Below are 15,674 nucleotides of genomic sequence, written 5' to 3'. Positions count from 1 at the left end.
TAAATTCTGACAACCGATGTCTTAAAAGATTGAAAAATATTTATGTATCAGATGACAACAAACACAATATATCAGCATTTTAAAAGCCTTAAGTTATTTTCTATTCTAAAATATAGAGGCAATAAGGAACAGCATTTACATGCTATCATACTATAAATACATTGCACCCTGAGCAGCTAGGAAAGTTTAATGAGAACAGAATTTAGTTTCCAAATACTCTTCACAAGCTGAACTATTTCGTTACACATCAGCCAAAGACATTTGTATAAATTAAGGTTATATTATTTTTGAACAAGTTTCACAGAATAACATTTATAAACATAGGCCTAAATAATTTAAACACAGCAAATTTAACAGCTTTTTGTGCTACAAAATTTTTGTATACAAAAGATAGCCAAAGGGGATGTTAAAAGTGCTTCTCTTGCTTGAAGGTTTTTCTAGATGAGCCTACACCTGAGTCATCTGCTGGTTCTCAGGTCTCTTCTGTCATTTTTCCTCAGTTCTCAATAATCACGACATGCATCAGCTCTTTGAAGACAGGTGAGTGTGCCAACAAGCAAGCATAAACCTAGCTAGTTCCTACCACTTATTTAATCTTAGGATATTTCTCTAAAGAGTAAAGTGGATGCTAGTCCTCCATAATTTTACTGAGAAAAGCAGAATTCCACATGGCTTGCACATTTTACATGGGTGCTCTTTTCATCCATGAGTAAGAGTGTGCTTACTACTTCACTGGATGTGGTGTGATAGGAAGAGCAAAGTGTACAAGTGAAAGCCAGGCCTCCCAGCATCTCACTCCAATGTCCCTGTGGGCGCACAGGCCCACTGTCACTGTCACTTTACACATGACATCGTGTAGCACCAGCAATATGCAAACCAGCTGTTATAATTCTGCCACCTCTCTATGTTTTCCACCACATCCAGTGCATAGTTTTAAAGTGCAAATTTAAAATTTTAAGGAAACTTTACTTTAGAGGAGTAAAAGTTTGGGGGGGTTGATTTGTTCTTGTGAGTAATCATGGCTCATTAGGCAAAGCAAGGTTAAGTGAAGCTTCCAGCTTTGAGACGAAGCATCTCCTGACAAACAAGAGCCACAGTTTATTCTTTTCTTACTGTATTGTTTCAATGAGACTGGCACATGGTTTTTATCAGAAGGGTTTTAAATTATATGCTAAGACTGGATGCTTCCTTCCTTCAAGAATGATTTTTTTTCCTTTTTTGGTGGTATTTGTAATGCAGCCCCCAAAGAGCTAGTGAATTTGTGCTGTTCAATCCGTGGAAAGCACCAGTGCCAGTGGGCCACACAATACACCCAGCTCTACCACCATCTACAGTACTTTTTGGACTGATTCCCATAGGTATAGCCTCTATTGATCACTTACAAGAGCCAGGAACTGCTCTTATCCCTCACAACATGTCAATGGAGCTGTGTTTCATTTCAATCATCACAACATAGTCAGAACACAAAGTTTCTATTTTGCTCTCAGAATGCCCCAAAATAGCCAAAGTGTAGAGTATTTGCTGTATCTAACACAACCTTCAGAAATGTACAGACTTAGGCCATATTTAGATATTAAAGAATCAACCAGTAGGATCACTTGGCATTGGACTGTGCTCGTCACTCCCTTTTTCTCCTGTCCCATTCATGTATGGAGCTAACCCAGCCATACACACCACTCTTCCAGATGTGCTGGGAGAGACCAGGTCCAGAGCTTCAACCACTTTTCTTTGTGGCCAAGCACTAGGAGAAGAGCACCACATGGTCTATTCTGAAAGTATCTCCAAACACAGAGATGAATTTGGCATCTCCCCTTGTTGGGAACATTCAGAAGGCAAGTTTTGAGTCAGTCAAGCTCTGGCTCACATTACCCACACTGTAACTACAGTTGTCAAGGGCACAGCCAGTCTCCTGTGGGCCCTCCCCCAGCAGCTGGGGCCAGTAGGACCTGAGTGTGCCACGGGCTCTGTACTGCCCAAGCACACCCACATTGCCAAGAGTGGTTGGCTGCAAGTGAACAGTGGCTTGGCTTCAAATGACGCCCATATGAAATGGCTGCTGACTATAGACACTCTCCTCCATGGTGCTTCTTGGTCAGTGCTGCCTTTACTTATGATAAAGCTAGGAGAATACTTCTAAAGAAATGACAAACTAAAATGAAGTTGTCTAAATCCAGTGAACTAGTGAACTAAGGAACTAGTTTCAGGTAAAGAGAACAGCTGCCTGGAAATAAGTTTGTGCTGCGTGAAGAATGTTCCCAGTTTTTGCCATTGTGCTCTTGACCTTATCTTTAGTAACGGATCCAAATCAAACTCAAAACTCTTCAGCAATTGCCAATTTAAATTAAAATGCTTTAGAATTCCTCTTAATAATCACAAATTAAGTAGCAATATATTGAAACTAAACTGTGATTGTCTTGTAATCATCTACTTCACAGTGTTCACTTAGAAACTGATTAGAAGAATCTTCTACTACAATTATACCTGGAGCTTGAGATCAGTACCACTGTTGCCTGGGCCAATTCTACCATTTTATCTCTGAGCTTGACTTCCAAGATTTCAACTCCTGCCACATCTTCACAAACAAAATAATTAAGAGTGGCATTCTGCCCCCATCCCTTCTATGCTTGGGCTGGAACCAGCAGATACACTTGTTGCCACTTCAATTTAAAAAAAGATGGTACCACAAATTAGAAGAAAAGCTTGTTAAAAAACCAAAAAGGAACTGCAGAAAAATCTACTCAGGTGACTCGATCTATTCTTCAAAGAGAAGAAGAAAAACCGTACTACTGGCATCCCACAGTGCAATCAGGTATGTCTTCATTGTTTAATGCTTTTCACTAGAAATGGCCACATAAGGGGGCTTTACTAAAACTGGTTACCCTGCAATATAGCACATACAGTACCTCTTCAATACTTTTTTTACCAGTGCCCTCATCTCATCTCATCTCATCTCATCTCATCTCATCTCATCTCATCTCAATCTCATCTCATCATCTCACCTTCCCCACTAACTACATATACTTTCTCTCACTGCTTATACCTGTGCTTTCACAAAAAATTAGTATCCCCAAAACCAAAATTTTCTGTCGAGCCCCAGTCTTCTGTTCGCTGTTTGTTTCTCTGTTACTATCAGCCTACCTAGCTGTAGGAAGATTCCAGAGCTGAGAAGGATTATGTCCACCAGTGACCCAGTCCAAAGCCAGAAACCAGCTGTAGGCTAATAGGCCACTAGTGAGAGACAAAACCCAAAGTTAGCAGGTATTTTAGTCTTACTGAAACCATGCAAAGAATTCCCATTGCCTCCTAAAAATAAATAAATATATAAGTTATACATGGCCTTCGAAGCAACGCAGTTGAGTTCTAATGTGAGAAGCCCATTTCAAGACTTAAAGCCAGGAACAAGCAATCATCAGACCGATACCTTTTTGTGCGTATGTCTGCAACTACTGCGCCTGTTTGGCATAACACTTCAAGGAATGAAAAGGCAAACTCGTATATTAAAAATACTGAGAAAGACCCATGACAAAATTAAACACAACAAAGCTTGTCAGGTGTCTCTAAACCACAACATTGTTCTTTTGGTCTCAGTGTTCCAATTCAATGTTGGCCAGCAGCACCAAACAAGCTAAAATGGTTCTCTGATAACCCAAGAGTGAACAACAAGCACCACTAATCAGGAATTAAAACCAGCTATGTATCAATTTAAATAAAGATCTCTTGCTAGCCAAACAGCAGGTAAACTCAGCTCCACTAGTCTCTACAGAAGGTGTCATAAGCTTGACAAAACCAGTGTGATCAATTTTTGGTAACTAATTCTTTGGGTGAGAGACTGTGGAAATAAGCTGGTCTTTTAAAAACTGCCCGAAGACTTTTTTCAAACAAATACTTTATAAAAGTTTATGTGCCAAGCTATCTGGAATTACTTTAATAATTTAATACCCAACAAGAAAGTGCCATCAGTTTGCTCCTTCTGCTCCTTCCCCTCCTTCTTCCTCTTCTTCTTTAACAACTAAGGTACCTAGGAGGAAAAAAAAAAGGAAGACATAGTTAATGATGATCTACCTGAAAGCTTATCTGTCCTGTTGGAAAGAGTCAAGACTTGTATTTCCTGCCTGTTTCTAACCAACATGAACTTCTGCATACCTGAACTGGTCTTAACTAGAAAAGCCTTCAACTGATGAGCTCCTCTGTTGGGATGTTTTTCCACCTTCTTGGGTAACAGGGAATAAAAAGGTACTAATGCATGGTCTGCAAAATCAGCCTCACTTGGTCTTTGGGAGATGCACCAAGTCAGTTCAACTGCTAACAACCAACCAGCACATCCCGCTTCTCTTATGGGGCCCCTACTTTGTGCTGCCTTTTCCAGGACATACATGCCCAAGTTTTAGTGTGGTTAGTAAGTCTAACATTGTACTACCCAAGGGTACTTTTTGCCCACAAATATGTGCCCTATTCCATTTTATGTTTTACATTCAAAACTTCTCCTACTACCACAGCAAATGGACCACTGCAGGCCAGCCTTCCTAGCAGTGCAATTCTCTCATCAGGCTTCCACTTTCTAATACTTTTTTTTACTGCAGTTGATCTGGTTTCAGATAGAATCTGGTAGTAGATTTCCCATCCACTGCTCCCTGTAATGAAGCTGTCTCCTCTTGTTGACATCCCTACACTCTTCCCTTCCCTGCTGCTCTTCTGACTCTTTCTTAGTGTTACCAGTCCTGCTCTCCCCTTTGCTGCTTTAGTAAACAGGGGATAATAGTGAACAGCTAACATCTCCATTGACAGGAATTAACATATTTAAAAATAGATTTCAACATTATCTAATTTTTAGTGTCTAAACAGTTGAATATCTTTTCATACCAGTGTCTTAAATAGGAGAGGACAGATCACAAATTGAGGCTTACTGCAGTAATGGAGGGGGATATTCAGGCATTTAGGAAATTTGCATGCAGTTTTGAAAATTTGCTCTTGCATCAAAAGTGAGCCAGAGCATATCCCTGTCTATCCCCATTCTCTCATGTCACCTCTTTTGTTGGAAAACTGTAATTCAACTTAGCAGATGAAAGCCTTGTTAACTTATTTAATGCTAAATCTTTCGGTTCCCTTATTAGGTATTTGATAAAACTACTTAGGTAACTATAGAATAATGCCCAACTGTAGGTTGCAAGACCACTTGGATTTAACACTCCATAATCCATCAAACACTGTGGCCAGGATCTCAGTAACTACTTCTGAATAACTCCAAAGAGGAGGGAGGAATATTAGTTTTATGGGCACACAAATGAATCTCTGAGGTTATAATTAATTTCCCTGTGGTTGTCTTTCTGTTAAGCTTTTACCTCACCCCAACTGCCTCGTGCCCCAAACTCACCATCCAGCTTTTTCAGATTGGGTACCCGTTTGGTTGCTTCTTCAATCCAACTGTTCTGATCAGCGGCAAATTTCTCTTGTAGTGGATTTCCTACAAACACCAGCTCCTCTAGTAACGGCAGCTCTGCCAGTCTCACAAACTCTGCTGCAACCACAAAGGTGAAAACACCAACCAGATGTGGAACATGGAAAGCACATCTGCACCACACATTCCTTTCAAACTCAGTGCAAACATGAAGAGCATGGGACACGACAGGAGAGGGACTGCTTGGGCTCTAACTGGTGTCAGGTTAAAGAACAGGGATGCGTTTTAAAAGAGGTTGGAGAAAGATGATTCAAAGCATGAACTTAATTGGACTTAGAAGTTAAATTCAATATTCTAACTATTTTTACTCTCTTGCATGAGTGGATGTTTAGGGATTTTGCACGTGTCTGTAGGCTTGTCAGTTAGAATCAAAGCTCCATGAGATACAGCACTATTTTTCACTTGGTGACTTGAACTTATGCATTCACCATACTACAGGAGAAGTCGCTATGGAGTAGAGATGCATGGCTTACCCCAGTCTTTCACCAAATTATTTGACATATAAAGAATCTTCAGTTTCTTCATTACACGGATACCCCGCAGTTTCTCAATTAAGTTGTATGAGATCCATAGCTCCTCTAAAGTATCAGCGACTGCCTCCTGGAAAATGACAGGACTACTCAGATAAGCAGAAGTACATCTTCCTTATTATTCATACTCTTTCTTCACCTTCTACAGGTGACCTCATGTGAGAAAATACTGAGGTGTGTTGGTCCTCATTTCCTTTTAAGCAGGTCCTGAATTATTATGCATGGCAAATACTCATGGGAATTAAAAGCAAAATTATATATGCAAATATATGTAAGGAGGACAGAAATCACTATATTAGAATAAAACAAGACATAGGTGGCTGGAGTAGTTCTTAAGGCTTTGGGGCAGTGGAGACAAATCTCCCTACTTGTGCACTGCAAGCATATATGAAGAGAATGCAATTCAACAAGTGCTTTGGAAGGGATGTTATACAGTGTGAGAGCATTATTTATTCTGGTACAGTCTGGTATGTTTGTACCTGCTGGCCAGAAATCACATTCATAACCCTCTCAAAAGACAGGTTTGTTAAAACCAGTCATTACACACTAACTCTGCATTTCACACTTAAGAGATATCGCAACTCTGAAGGTGAGAGCAGCTTTGAAGAGAAAGTGTCTCTTGAGAAAGAAAATAATTTATATGTTCATTAAAAAAATACTGATTGAAAAAATATTCTTCTGGCCTGAATTCAAATGTAACAAAATTGATCCAATTTTTTCCTCAACAAATTTTGCCCTACTAGGTAGACTCAGTCCTGCCACCATCCTCTCTAAAGCCATATTGCTCCAGGTACCAGTTAACATAAAAGGGACTGACTCTCAGGAAGTGCATGTTTATAGGACAGCCAATATTGGTATTAAAGAAGCACAGCCTAAGAACCTTCAGATAGAAAATTCCACATGCAAAAAGTCTGTAGGAATTATACTCATGTAAAGCCAGTAGATCTAAATGGCTTTACAGATAGATGGCAGTTTTCAAATAAAAGTTCTGATCATCTTCATTAAAGACAACAAAATCTCTCTTTCTAAAATTTTTCTGTGTAGTAAATTAGTGTAGCAGAATTTCCAAACATGAAGAGAATTTGAACCAAAAAAAAAGTGAATGATTGTCTGAAAATTCAGAAGCAATGCGTAAGAGTGAACAGAGGATAGCAAAAGGAGAATATAAAAGGTTAGTGCCTAACCTTTTATTCAATTAATTTTATTAAATTCAGCAAAGACTTGTATAAACACAGGGGAATTACCCCACATTCTATTTTGTTAGTGAAGGATTGATACTAAAAAGCACATACCAGTCCATTCAAATTCTTTATGTTATTTCTTCCCAAAGACAGAATCCTCAATTTTTCTGTAATAAATTAAAAAAAAAATCTTGTTAATAAACAGGGGTTTTTTTCAATAAGAAGATGCTGTAAGTCAGGTAAAACACCATATTCTGCTTACAAACTGCACTCCGAACAGGCTGCCTTAAGAAAGAATGGCCTAACAGAAACAAAACCTCCTGACCTAAACAGATCAGCAGGAATGGATGTAGGGGAAAGCTGAGAAATACACTCATGAATACAAAGCTGCTCATGTGTAGGTTACCTAGTTGAAATTCAGTCCTGATATATACTGAATAAAAATTATTATTTTACCTTGCACCTGAACTCTAATTGCTGACCTGCTTCTTTTGATCTTATGTAATTCATCTCTCTTCTTCTCCAAGCAGAAGTGGTTCTGATCGTATTTTAAGGCAGCAGATTTGGTTTCTATACTAGAGGCAGCATATAAAGCTGCCTTACAGATGCCTGATGAGAGACATTCAACTTAGTTCTAGTTTGTCTGGCTTTAGCATCAAATAATTGGTATAGACTGGATGTTTTGAATCTACATTAATATAAATATTTAACATACTTTAAAGGCTTTTAATGTTTTATCCCACTAAAAAATTTCATTGGTTTCACTTCTATGTATAACTACCTAATTCTTTTTCTCCTGATAGTTACTCAATTGAAGTATTACAGAATAGTTATTTGGAAAGACTACTGGAATATTTTTTCCCTGAAAAAAACAGTACTTCCAAATCTTTTGAAGTTTGAGTTTATTATGAAAAGAAATAAGTTCATCCAGCTCTTTGACAGATCTCTTGGTGTGCAGTTGGAAAGGATGAGATTCCAAGTTCCTTATCTATCCAGCTGACATTTTAATGGCAACAGAAAAGCCTGGAAGCTCCACTTCAAAACCTGCAGCCCTTTTCCAGCCTCACGCCACAGTTCAAGTCTTGAGGACAGACCATTAAGACTTGTGCTCCAAAGTCAGTAACCTAAGAGTTTCAAAGAAAGCTGTCTAAGAAAGAGAAGCTCAACTTCTAGACAGGTGGCACATCCATTTATAAAGTATGAACAAAATGAAACCAAGTATATCCAATCCTCTGCAAAGTGGAATGACATTTTTCCATCCAGGTCTACAACACTCCAACCTCACTGCAACCAATAATGCATTTGCAGAGTTGTTGAACAGCAGACTGTCTCCATCAGGAGCATGGAAAATGGTCATGACATCACTCTAGAACTGATTAGGTGTTGAATTCCACAGCAAGGCCCACTGGAGGGTACTGAAGTGCTTACTGAGGGGAATTTTTTGTTTGTTGCACTGTGAGACAACTGTCAAGGCCAGTGCAGGGATACCTGCTTCAATACACCACTGCTGCTCAGCATGCATTCTCCACTAAGACTGATCATTTTAAAGGTCACTTGTAATATTCTGTGAGGAGGGAATAAAAAAGGATAATAATAGGTATAAATAAAGCTGGACACATACAACAAATGATGGTATATATCCTAACCAGGCAACTAGAAAAGAAACACAATGGACAGCTGGCTTGTCACTTACTTAGGTTGTTCAAGTTGGCGATTCTATCAATGCAGTTTGTAGACAGCGATAGTTTCCTTTAAAAGCAAGAATAATCAATTCACAGTATATAAGGGATCACTACATTGGAAGAGTTCCATGTCCAAACACCACTGCATTAGAAATAATTTTATGTTCTTGTCTCATTAGATGGTGGACTAACTAGATGTGTAAACAGACTCAAAATATCCTCAAACCATCAAGATTTCTTCAACTTTATTTAGCTTCAGGGAAAGTACCATGAGTTACTTACATGACATACTGGATTATCTTTTGATGCCTAGCTTTAGCAAATGCATGGATGTTTATTTCTGAAATTACTCTAATCTCTTTCTGAAAGTCCTGCTCAAATTGCCTCTTTTTTTTCCATGAATTTTGGAGTGGATCATAAATGTGCCAGTTAGCTGACAGACTCCAAACGCAGATCTGTAATTATATACTGATACACAATATATATTTTTTCTGGGGACAAATATTAATACAGAATCTATCCTAACACCTTCTGAGTTAAGTTACAGGGGCCTTTGAATTAAAAAGGGCAACTATATGTAGAAAGAAAAGCTCAGTTAGGAAAAAGAAGAGGAAGCTGCTGCTTTGAAGACCATTGACTTGACATCGATTTTAAATACCATTTACTACTTGAACATAGTAAACACAGATTTGCAGTGGACAGCAGAAAAACTGAAACAAAGAGAGGAGAATATTTTGTTTCCAACAGGTTTTTCATTGAACTTACTCGCAGTTAACAAGAGCAGAAAGAGCACCATCCATCTTCTCCACAGGAGGAACCTGCCCGTACAGTTTCACTTCCTTTGCCTCTGAAGCCTTCTGGCCACTTTTTTCTTCCTAAAGAAAAGAGAAGGTGAGGAAGACACTCACTGCTACATGCAATTACCAAAAACTACTGTACTAAAAAAATTACTCTAAAAGTGATTACTATAGAAGTAACTCCAATATACTACTGGAAAGAGAAAGCATTTTGAGGACCGTTACCAAGATTCCTGCTGGTGTAGCATAAAAAGGGTAAGCCTAGCTTATTTTCAAGATATCAAAAGAACTTATACATTACATATGCTGGTTTTTAAAAGTTGTGTAACAGTTGAGCAATTTAATCAAGGAGTCATCTGCCATAGAGAATGGAGAACAGATGGAAGGCTAAAATTTTGAATTAAGGTATTTCCATGGAGACTGACATAGAGAAATCTCAGCTAGGGCCAATCTACAGCAGAAGCAGATTTTAAAAGTTCTGACAGAAAAGTTTCCTTCCCACTTCACCCAGAAATCTCAGAATTCATGCCTAACTCACAACACAAACTGAACACAGGGTAGTATCTTTTGGGGGAGAACCTCAACAGATTCACAGTGTTAAGAATCCCCCCCCAAAAAATTCTAATTAGCCATTAAGCAAGAGTGGGGGAAGATGTCACACTTTGGAGAATACAGAAAAAGACAAATTTCCTATTGACAACCTAGACTGATAATTCAGAGCCTTAGAAAAATGGACGTAACTTCAGCATTTAGGTTTATTAAAAATACAGTCTATTAAAGTTTTTAAAATTCGGAAGTGATGGCAATTATTGACTAAACACTTGGAACAAGTATCTATTTAGAGAGTAGCAGCAGTTTTGACAGCTGCCTCCCTGACAGCACAAAGGGAGCATTTTGTCAGTTCACTCAGTGTTCAGTGCAGGGACTGGAGGTCCATTAACAAAGGAGAAATCCTGGCGCTTTAGAAACAAGGACTCTTGTTTTCTCCCCCATTTCACGCATCTACTGAAAAGAGAGATAGCTGAGTGTGCCCCAGTTTATATGGCTACTTTGTAATTAAATTAATCATATCCTGTAAGTCTTTTAGTATCCCACTGCAGAACATCAGGTTTTCATAACATTATTTTTCCTCTTATGCACCCAAAATACTTCAGAAAACCTAATGTAATAAAAAAAAATGTTGTCTTGTACATTTATTTATATTCCAGTTTCTGTCCAAATTCAGTGTGACAGTATTATACTCATAATTAGCAATTTAGCAAACAAGCATGTCAGATGTTATGCTGGAATATGCCTATACATGTTCAAACAAAGTAACTATATCAATGGGAAATTTCCATTTTCTTTTCTAAGAACAGCACTGTATCTATTTGTATTTACACTCAGTTTGTAATCTATCCGCTTATACCAACCAATAAAAATATATTTTTCCTTAAAAGCATGAAAGGGAGAGAGCTTCCAACACAGACTGTGGCCAGCAGTGAGCACCTGCAGGAAGAAAATTCATCCTGATTGCCAAGTACTTCTGTAAGCAGCTGCATAACCACAATATGCCACAGAGAAAGTATAGGTAGAACAGACATATTTAAGAACAGGTTACATGTTTGCCAAGTTGAAGCTGCTTTGATTTCAAGTTGCTTTGATTCAACTAATGTCACCCTGACTGTAGGGCATAGGTAAACCCTTATGGCAAAGGGAAGCAAAAAATTCAGAATGCAACACAACACCAAATCCAGTTGTACAAGTCACATGGACCCAGATTAGGAAGAGTAAAAAGAAGATTTAGACCCACCCCCAATAATTTGAACAGAAAAGCAAATTCAGCACTTCATGCCTAACTTTGATGGAAACTCACTGACACAGGGTGATTCTGTCTAAGAGACATGTGACAGAGGAGCAAATGAAAAATAAATCTGTCATAGGAAACATGGAGCTGAAGTTCTGGAAGGCAGAAAGAGTGAGGGAGGAAAAGAAAACTTTTAATATACAGTTCATACCTCTAGTAATGCTAATGTCTGCAAGTCGTTGCATTCTAGTTCTTACTAGGAGAGCAGGAGTGAAGTTTGTGGGATATACCAACATAACTGGAAAACCCCTGAAATACTGAAGGTACTAAACAATGATAAAACTCAAAATGGAAACAATCTTCAGTCACAGGCTAGTACCTTGAGCTTCTGGCTTTCAAGTGTACCTGCCCACACTCTCACATCCAGATCTTCTAGAGACCAAAACATTTATAAATCCTTGCTCTCGCAGCTGGCCAGAATTAGCAGGGAAGCACATGTACACCAGACAGCACGTCTGTGCCTTTATCTAAAATTCAGAGACTGGGGAAAGATTTTCACTAGTTTTACTGGACAATGAACCTGACCCTAGAGCATCCTGCCTCATCATTTGAAATTACATCTGCATCCTTGCCAACACACAGCTTTCTGGAACACCAGGTCAGCCACCACCAGACAAATGAGCTTCTGCATTAACACAGTTACTTTAAGAAGAAAAAAACCCCAAGAAATTCATTCTGAGTTAAGCTTTGCACAACATGAGGCACCATATGTCAAAACACATGTAGAAGTTTCACTGAATTCAGTACGGTGAGAATTTCATACTTGTTTATTCTGTGGGAAGGACTGCACTTAGGTAAAGTGAACAGAGCATAATTAAAACATAATACCTTCCCAGCTCTGAATCTCTTTGTAGCTTCAGGCCAATGCACATTCAGCAGAACAAGGCAGGAGGGCAAAACAGACTAATCTTTACCAGTTGTATCAATTTAACAGGAACATATAGAAAGTCCAACAGAATGTACTATACAACAGCAACAGTAATCATCATTTTACTTTGTGAAACTTCTTAAGGCAGATGTTTCAAGCAAACATTTCTTAAAACGTTTGAAAAACAAATTTAGCTGAATACAGTCAAACCCTACGCCACTAGACACTGTTCTAGTACTTACCCATCTGGCTAGAGCTTCTTTGATGGTCGTTGCTTTTGCCTAAAAATGAAACAAATTTAAGTGAATATTCACTGAAATTTTTAAGTGGCTTGTTCACTGCAAATCTATTTCCTCTCCCTTCCCTCTCCCTATCCTGCTTGTTTGCCCCCCTTCCACCACTCTCCTGTATTATCTTGGGTCAGCCAAGTCAAAGAAGTTGGAAACCCCCAGTATCCCATAGTTTTGTTTTCTGGGGTACTTTGCTGCATTTTCAGAAGCAAACGTTGGGCTTAATGTCAGGACATTACCTTCCTGATCTTACTTTCTGCCCCACGGCACACTGCTTATCAGCTTTTATGGTGAAATTCAATTCAAAAGCATAAGAAGTTACTGCACTGAAAATTGCAGTCTAATGCTCTTAAACCCTCACACTTTCTATCGCACATTAGCAACCTCCTGTCTGAAAGCAAGTCTGTGACCAGACAATGATACAGCCTCTTAAAATTCACTGAAGAAAATGAGGTACACCTTGCCAAAACTCAAGAGCAATCTGGATTGTATATATTTGGGGTTTCTTTCCAATTGTTTTGCATTGAGTTACACCATGCGATGTGAAAACATGTATATTAATCAGTTTGGGAAAACCTGAGAGCTGCTTTTGAAGGCTTTTTAAGGACTGACCCTCTTTCTGTAGTCACTAGCTCATACTTTTCTGCCTCACATCAGAGTCTTAGTGAAACCACATAAAGATATCCAAAACAATAATATATAAACAACATGTTTAATGCTTCTCTAAACATTAAACATATTCCAAGATGTCTTTTGGACTAAAAAGGTTTCAGAGATCAACCTTTTGTTGATCAACTGATCAACAGCCTTCTTTCTACAAATACAGGAGGACTCTAGTTCTGGCATCTCTGTTGCTCTTAAGTGTAGCAGTACATGTGGATAAAAGCAGCCTGTCAGGTAATCAGATATATAACCCCCACACACTATAAAAGTTAAAGCCAACAAACTAAGTTCCACCAAACACCTTACAGGCAGCCACCTCAGTCACAGAGCTTTAGTGTTGGGTACTTTACTCTTGACCACAGGAAACTCTGGTCCCACCAGTAAAAGGCAACAGCCAAGGCAGCTGCATATAAAAAATGGCCACAGCCACTGAATACCCAGCAACAGCCTAAGAGCCAGCAACATCAGGGTGCCTGAGTGTGCATCTCAAACATCAACATGCACCTCCATTTAGACATCCTCAGATGTCCCCGCTGTTTCTGCCCATTGACAGGCATTCATTTCAATCTGGTCTATACCAAGTGATAGCTAGCTCTAAATCCCATTGGACATGACCTGCAAACTTGTGCCACATCAGTAGCTCCCCAGTGCCTGCCAAAGATGAACATCTGCATGACCTCCTCTGGTTCAGAAGATCACATCCCTAAGTTCCCACTACAAAAGCCTCATTCAAGCCTATTAACAGCTACCACTGTGCCAGCAAAAACAGCTGTCTTCCAGTTAATTGGGGTTTTTTGGGCAGGAACTTAATTTCTTTTTCATACTTATGGCAGCCAACCACCACAGCACTTGGGTATGTGATCTCAGTCACTCATGTTGAAGGCAGAAATGCATTTATAAGACCAGTGCCTGCTGCTGTTTCAAAGTCATGCCTAAAACCAGTTTGGACTTTAAAGCTATTGATCCATGTGAGCACAAGGAGCAGCTTCTTCCCTGACCTCTGTTGACTTATCTCTGCCGTTTTGATGGAAACACGGACACCAGCACAGTGGGTTATCTGGAGAGCACATATCAGGGACTTCATTTTCTTTGAGGCGCACTTAAAATTTCTGCTGGTAAATCAGAGTATCTTCTGCCACGGGAGGTTACTTAAGAGAAACTTCTCTCCAAGAAGCTTATCTGCAGGGTTCTTCTACCTGCTTATTGAACAATTTTCTACATGCATTTAGACTAAAGAAAGTCATAATACTTAAGATACTCAAAATTCCAGGGTGACCAATGGTCAGCATCAACATGGCAGGAACAAGAAACAGAATCTCTTAAGGGGAAATAATAACCATACTTGTACTAGTAATAGTTTTAACAAAAGATGTATTCCCCCCCCTCCCCCCAAAACATGGCAGTTGGACACAGAGTATTTCCAAAATTTAGATCCCCCCAGGGCAAAGCAAAATAGCAACACTTCGCCTTTATTTGCAGACATTTATTTGTATATTAAATAGATGAAATCGGAATTGCACAGCAACAGATACCAAGCTAATCGCTGTAGGGATGGCCGATACTGCCGCCTTAAAGCCACGTACTAACTGAGGTTTGTGAGACTCCCCTCCTCCGTCGCTTATCCCCGAAATCCCCCTTTCCCAAGGTACAGCAGCAGGCTACCGTCCCCCGCTCAGCCGCCGCCCCGACCCCGCGCTGCCTCCCGGACGGCTCTCGCCGAGCCCGGGCTGCTCGGCGGGGCCCGGCCCGCGGGGGGCTCCGCGCCGCCCCTCAGCGCCGCCGCCGGCCCGGGGCCCGCTCAGGCCCCCGCCGCAGCCCCCGCCGCCGCCCGGCCGCAGGACTCACCATGGTGCCGTTGCTACCGCGAACGCTCCGGTTGCTACGGGCGCGGGGAACGCCCCGCCCGGAACTCGCGTAGCGGGCGGCAGCCCGCGGCGCCTTGTGGGACGTGGCGGGGCTGGCCCTGGCCTTGTGCGAGCCCGGCACGGGGCTCACGGCCCACCCGGGGCGTTGTGGAACCCCACGGGCAGCTCCGAGGGCCCGCAGCTGTGGCCGGTGCAGCTCATCCAGCCCCCCGAGCACTCATCGTAGTGGAATGTGATGGGAGTTTGGCCTGGCAGAGAATTACTGTGGCCGGTTCCAGGCTCCTCAGTACAAGAGGAGCTACTGGAGAGGGGCCAGTGGAGGGCCACGAAGATGACGACGGGTCTGCAGCCTCCCTCTTGTGAGGAGAGACTGCGGGACCTTGGCGTGTTTCATCTATGGGAGATGAGATGTCACTAATACATACAAATATCTCAAAGGTGGGTGTGAAGAGGATGGTGCCAGACTCTTCTCAGGGGTGCCCAGTGACAGGACAAGG

At 40.6% G+C, this 15,674-nt stretch overlaps 1 protein-coding gene across 2 annotated transcripts; it reads right to left on the bottom strand.

Annotated features, from left to right (window-relative positions):
* Positions 1 to 19: 19 nt before the first annotated feature.
* DNAL1 (dynein axonemal light chain 1) lies at positions 20 to 15,239 on the bottom strand. Of its 2 annotated transcripts, none has more exons than XM_048306908.1 (8): positions 15,158 to 15,239; positions 12,602 to 12,640; positions 9,614 to 9,723; positions 8,860 to 8,915; positions 7,278 to 7,333; positions 5,929 to 6,055; positions 5,372 to 5,512; positions 20 to 4,018 (listed from the first exon to the last, which is right to left on the bottom strand). In XM_048306908.1, the coding sequence occupies exons 1-8, from the start codon at positions 15,158 to 15,160 to the stop codon at positions 3,957 to 3,959; spliced, it is 594 nt and encodes a 197-aa protein (XP_048162865.1). In that variant the 5' UTR covers positions 15,161 to 15,239; the 3' UTR covers positions 20 to 3,956. The 2 variants fall into 2 exon arrangements, with proteins under 2 accessions (XP_048162865.1, XP_048162864.1); XM_048306907.1 differs by having other exon boundaries at positions 5,372 to 5,515; positions 15,158 to 15,233.
* Between the last annotated feature and the right edge of the window lie 435 nt (positions 15,240 to 15,674).

This window comes from Corvus hawaiiensis, chromosome 6 (assembly GCF_020740725.1).
Source record: "Corvus hawaiiensis isolate bCorHaw1 chromosome 6, bCorHaw1.pri.cur, whole genome shotgun sequence".
NCBI classification, from domain to species: domain Eukaryota; kingdom Metazoa; phylum Chordata; class Aves; order Passeriformes; family Corvidae; genus Corvus; species Corvus hawaiiensis.
This window is presented reverse-complemented; position numbering and strand designations above follow the sequence as displayed.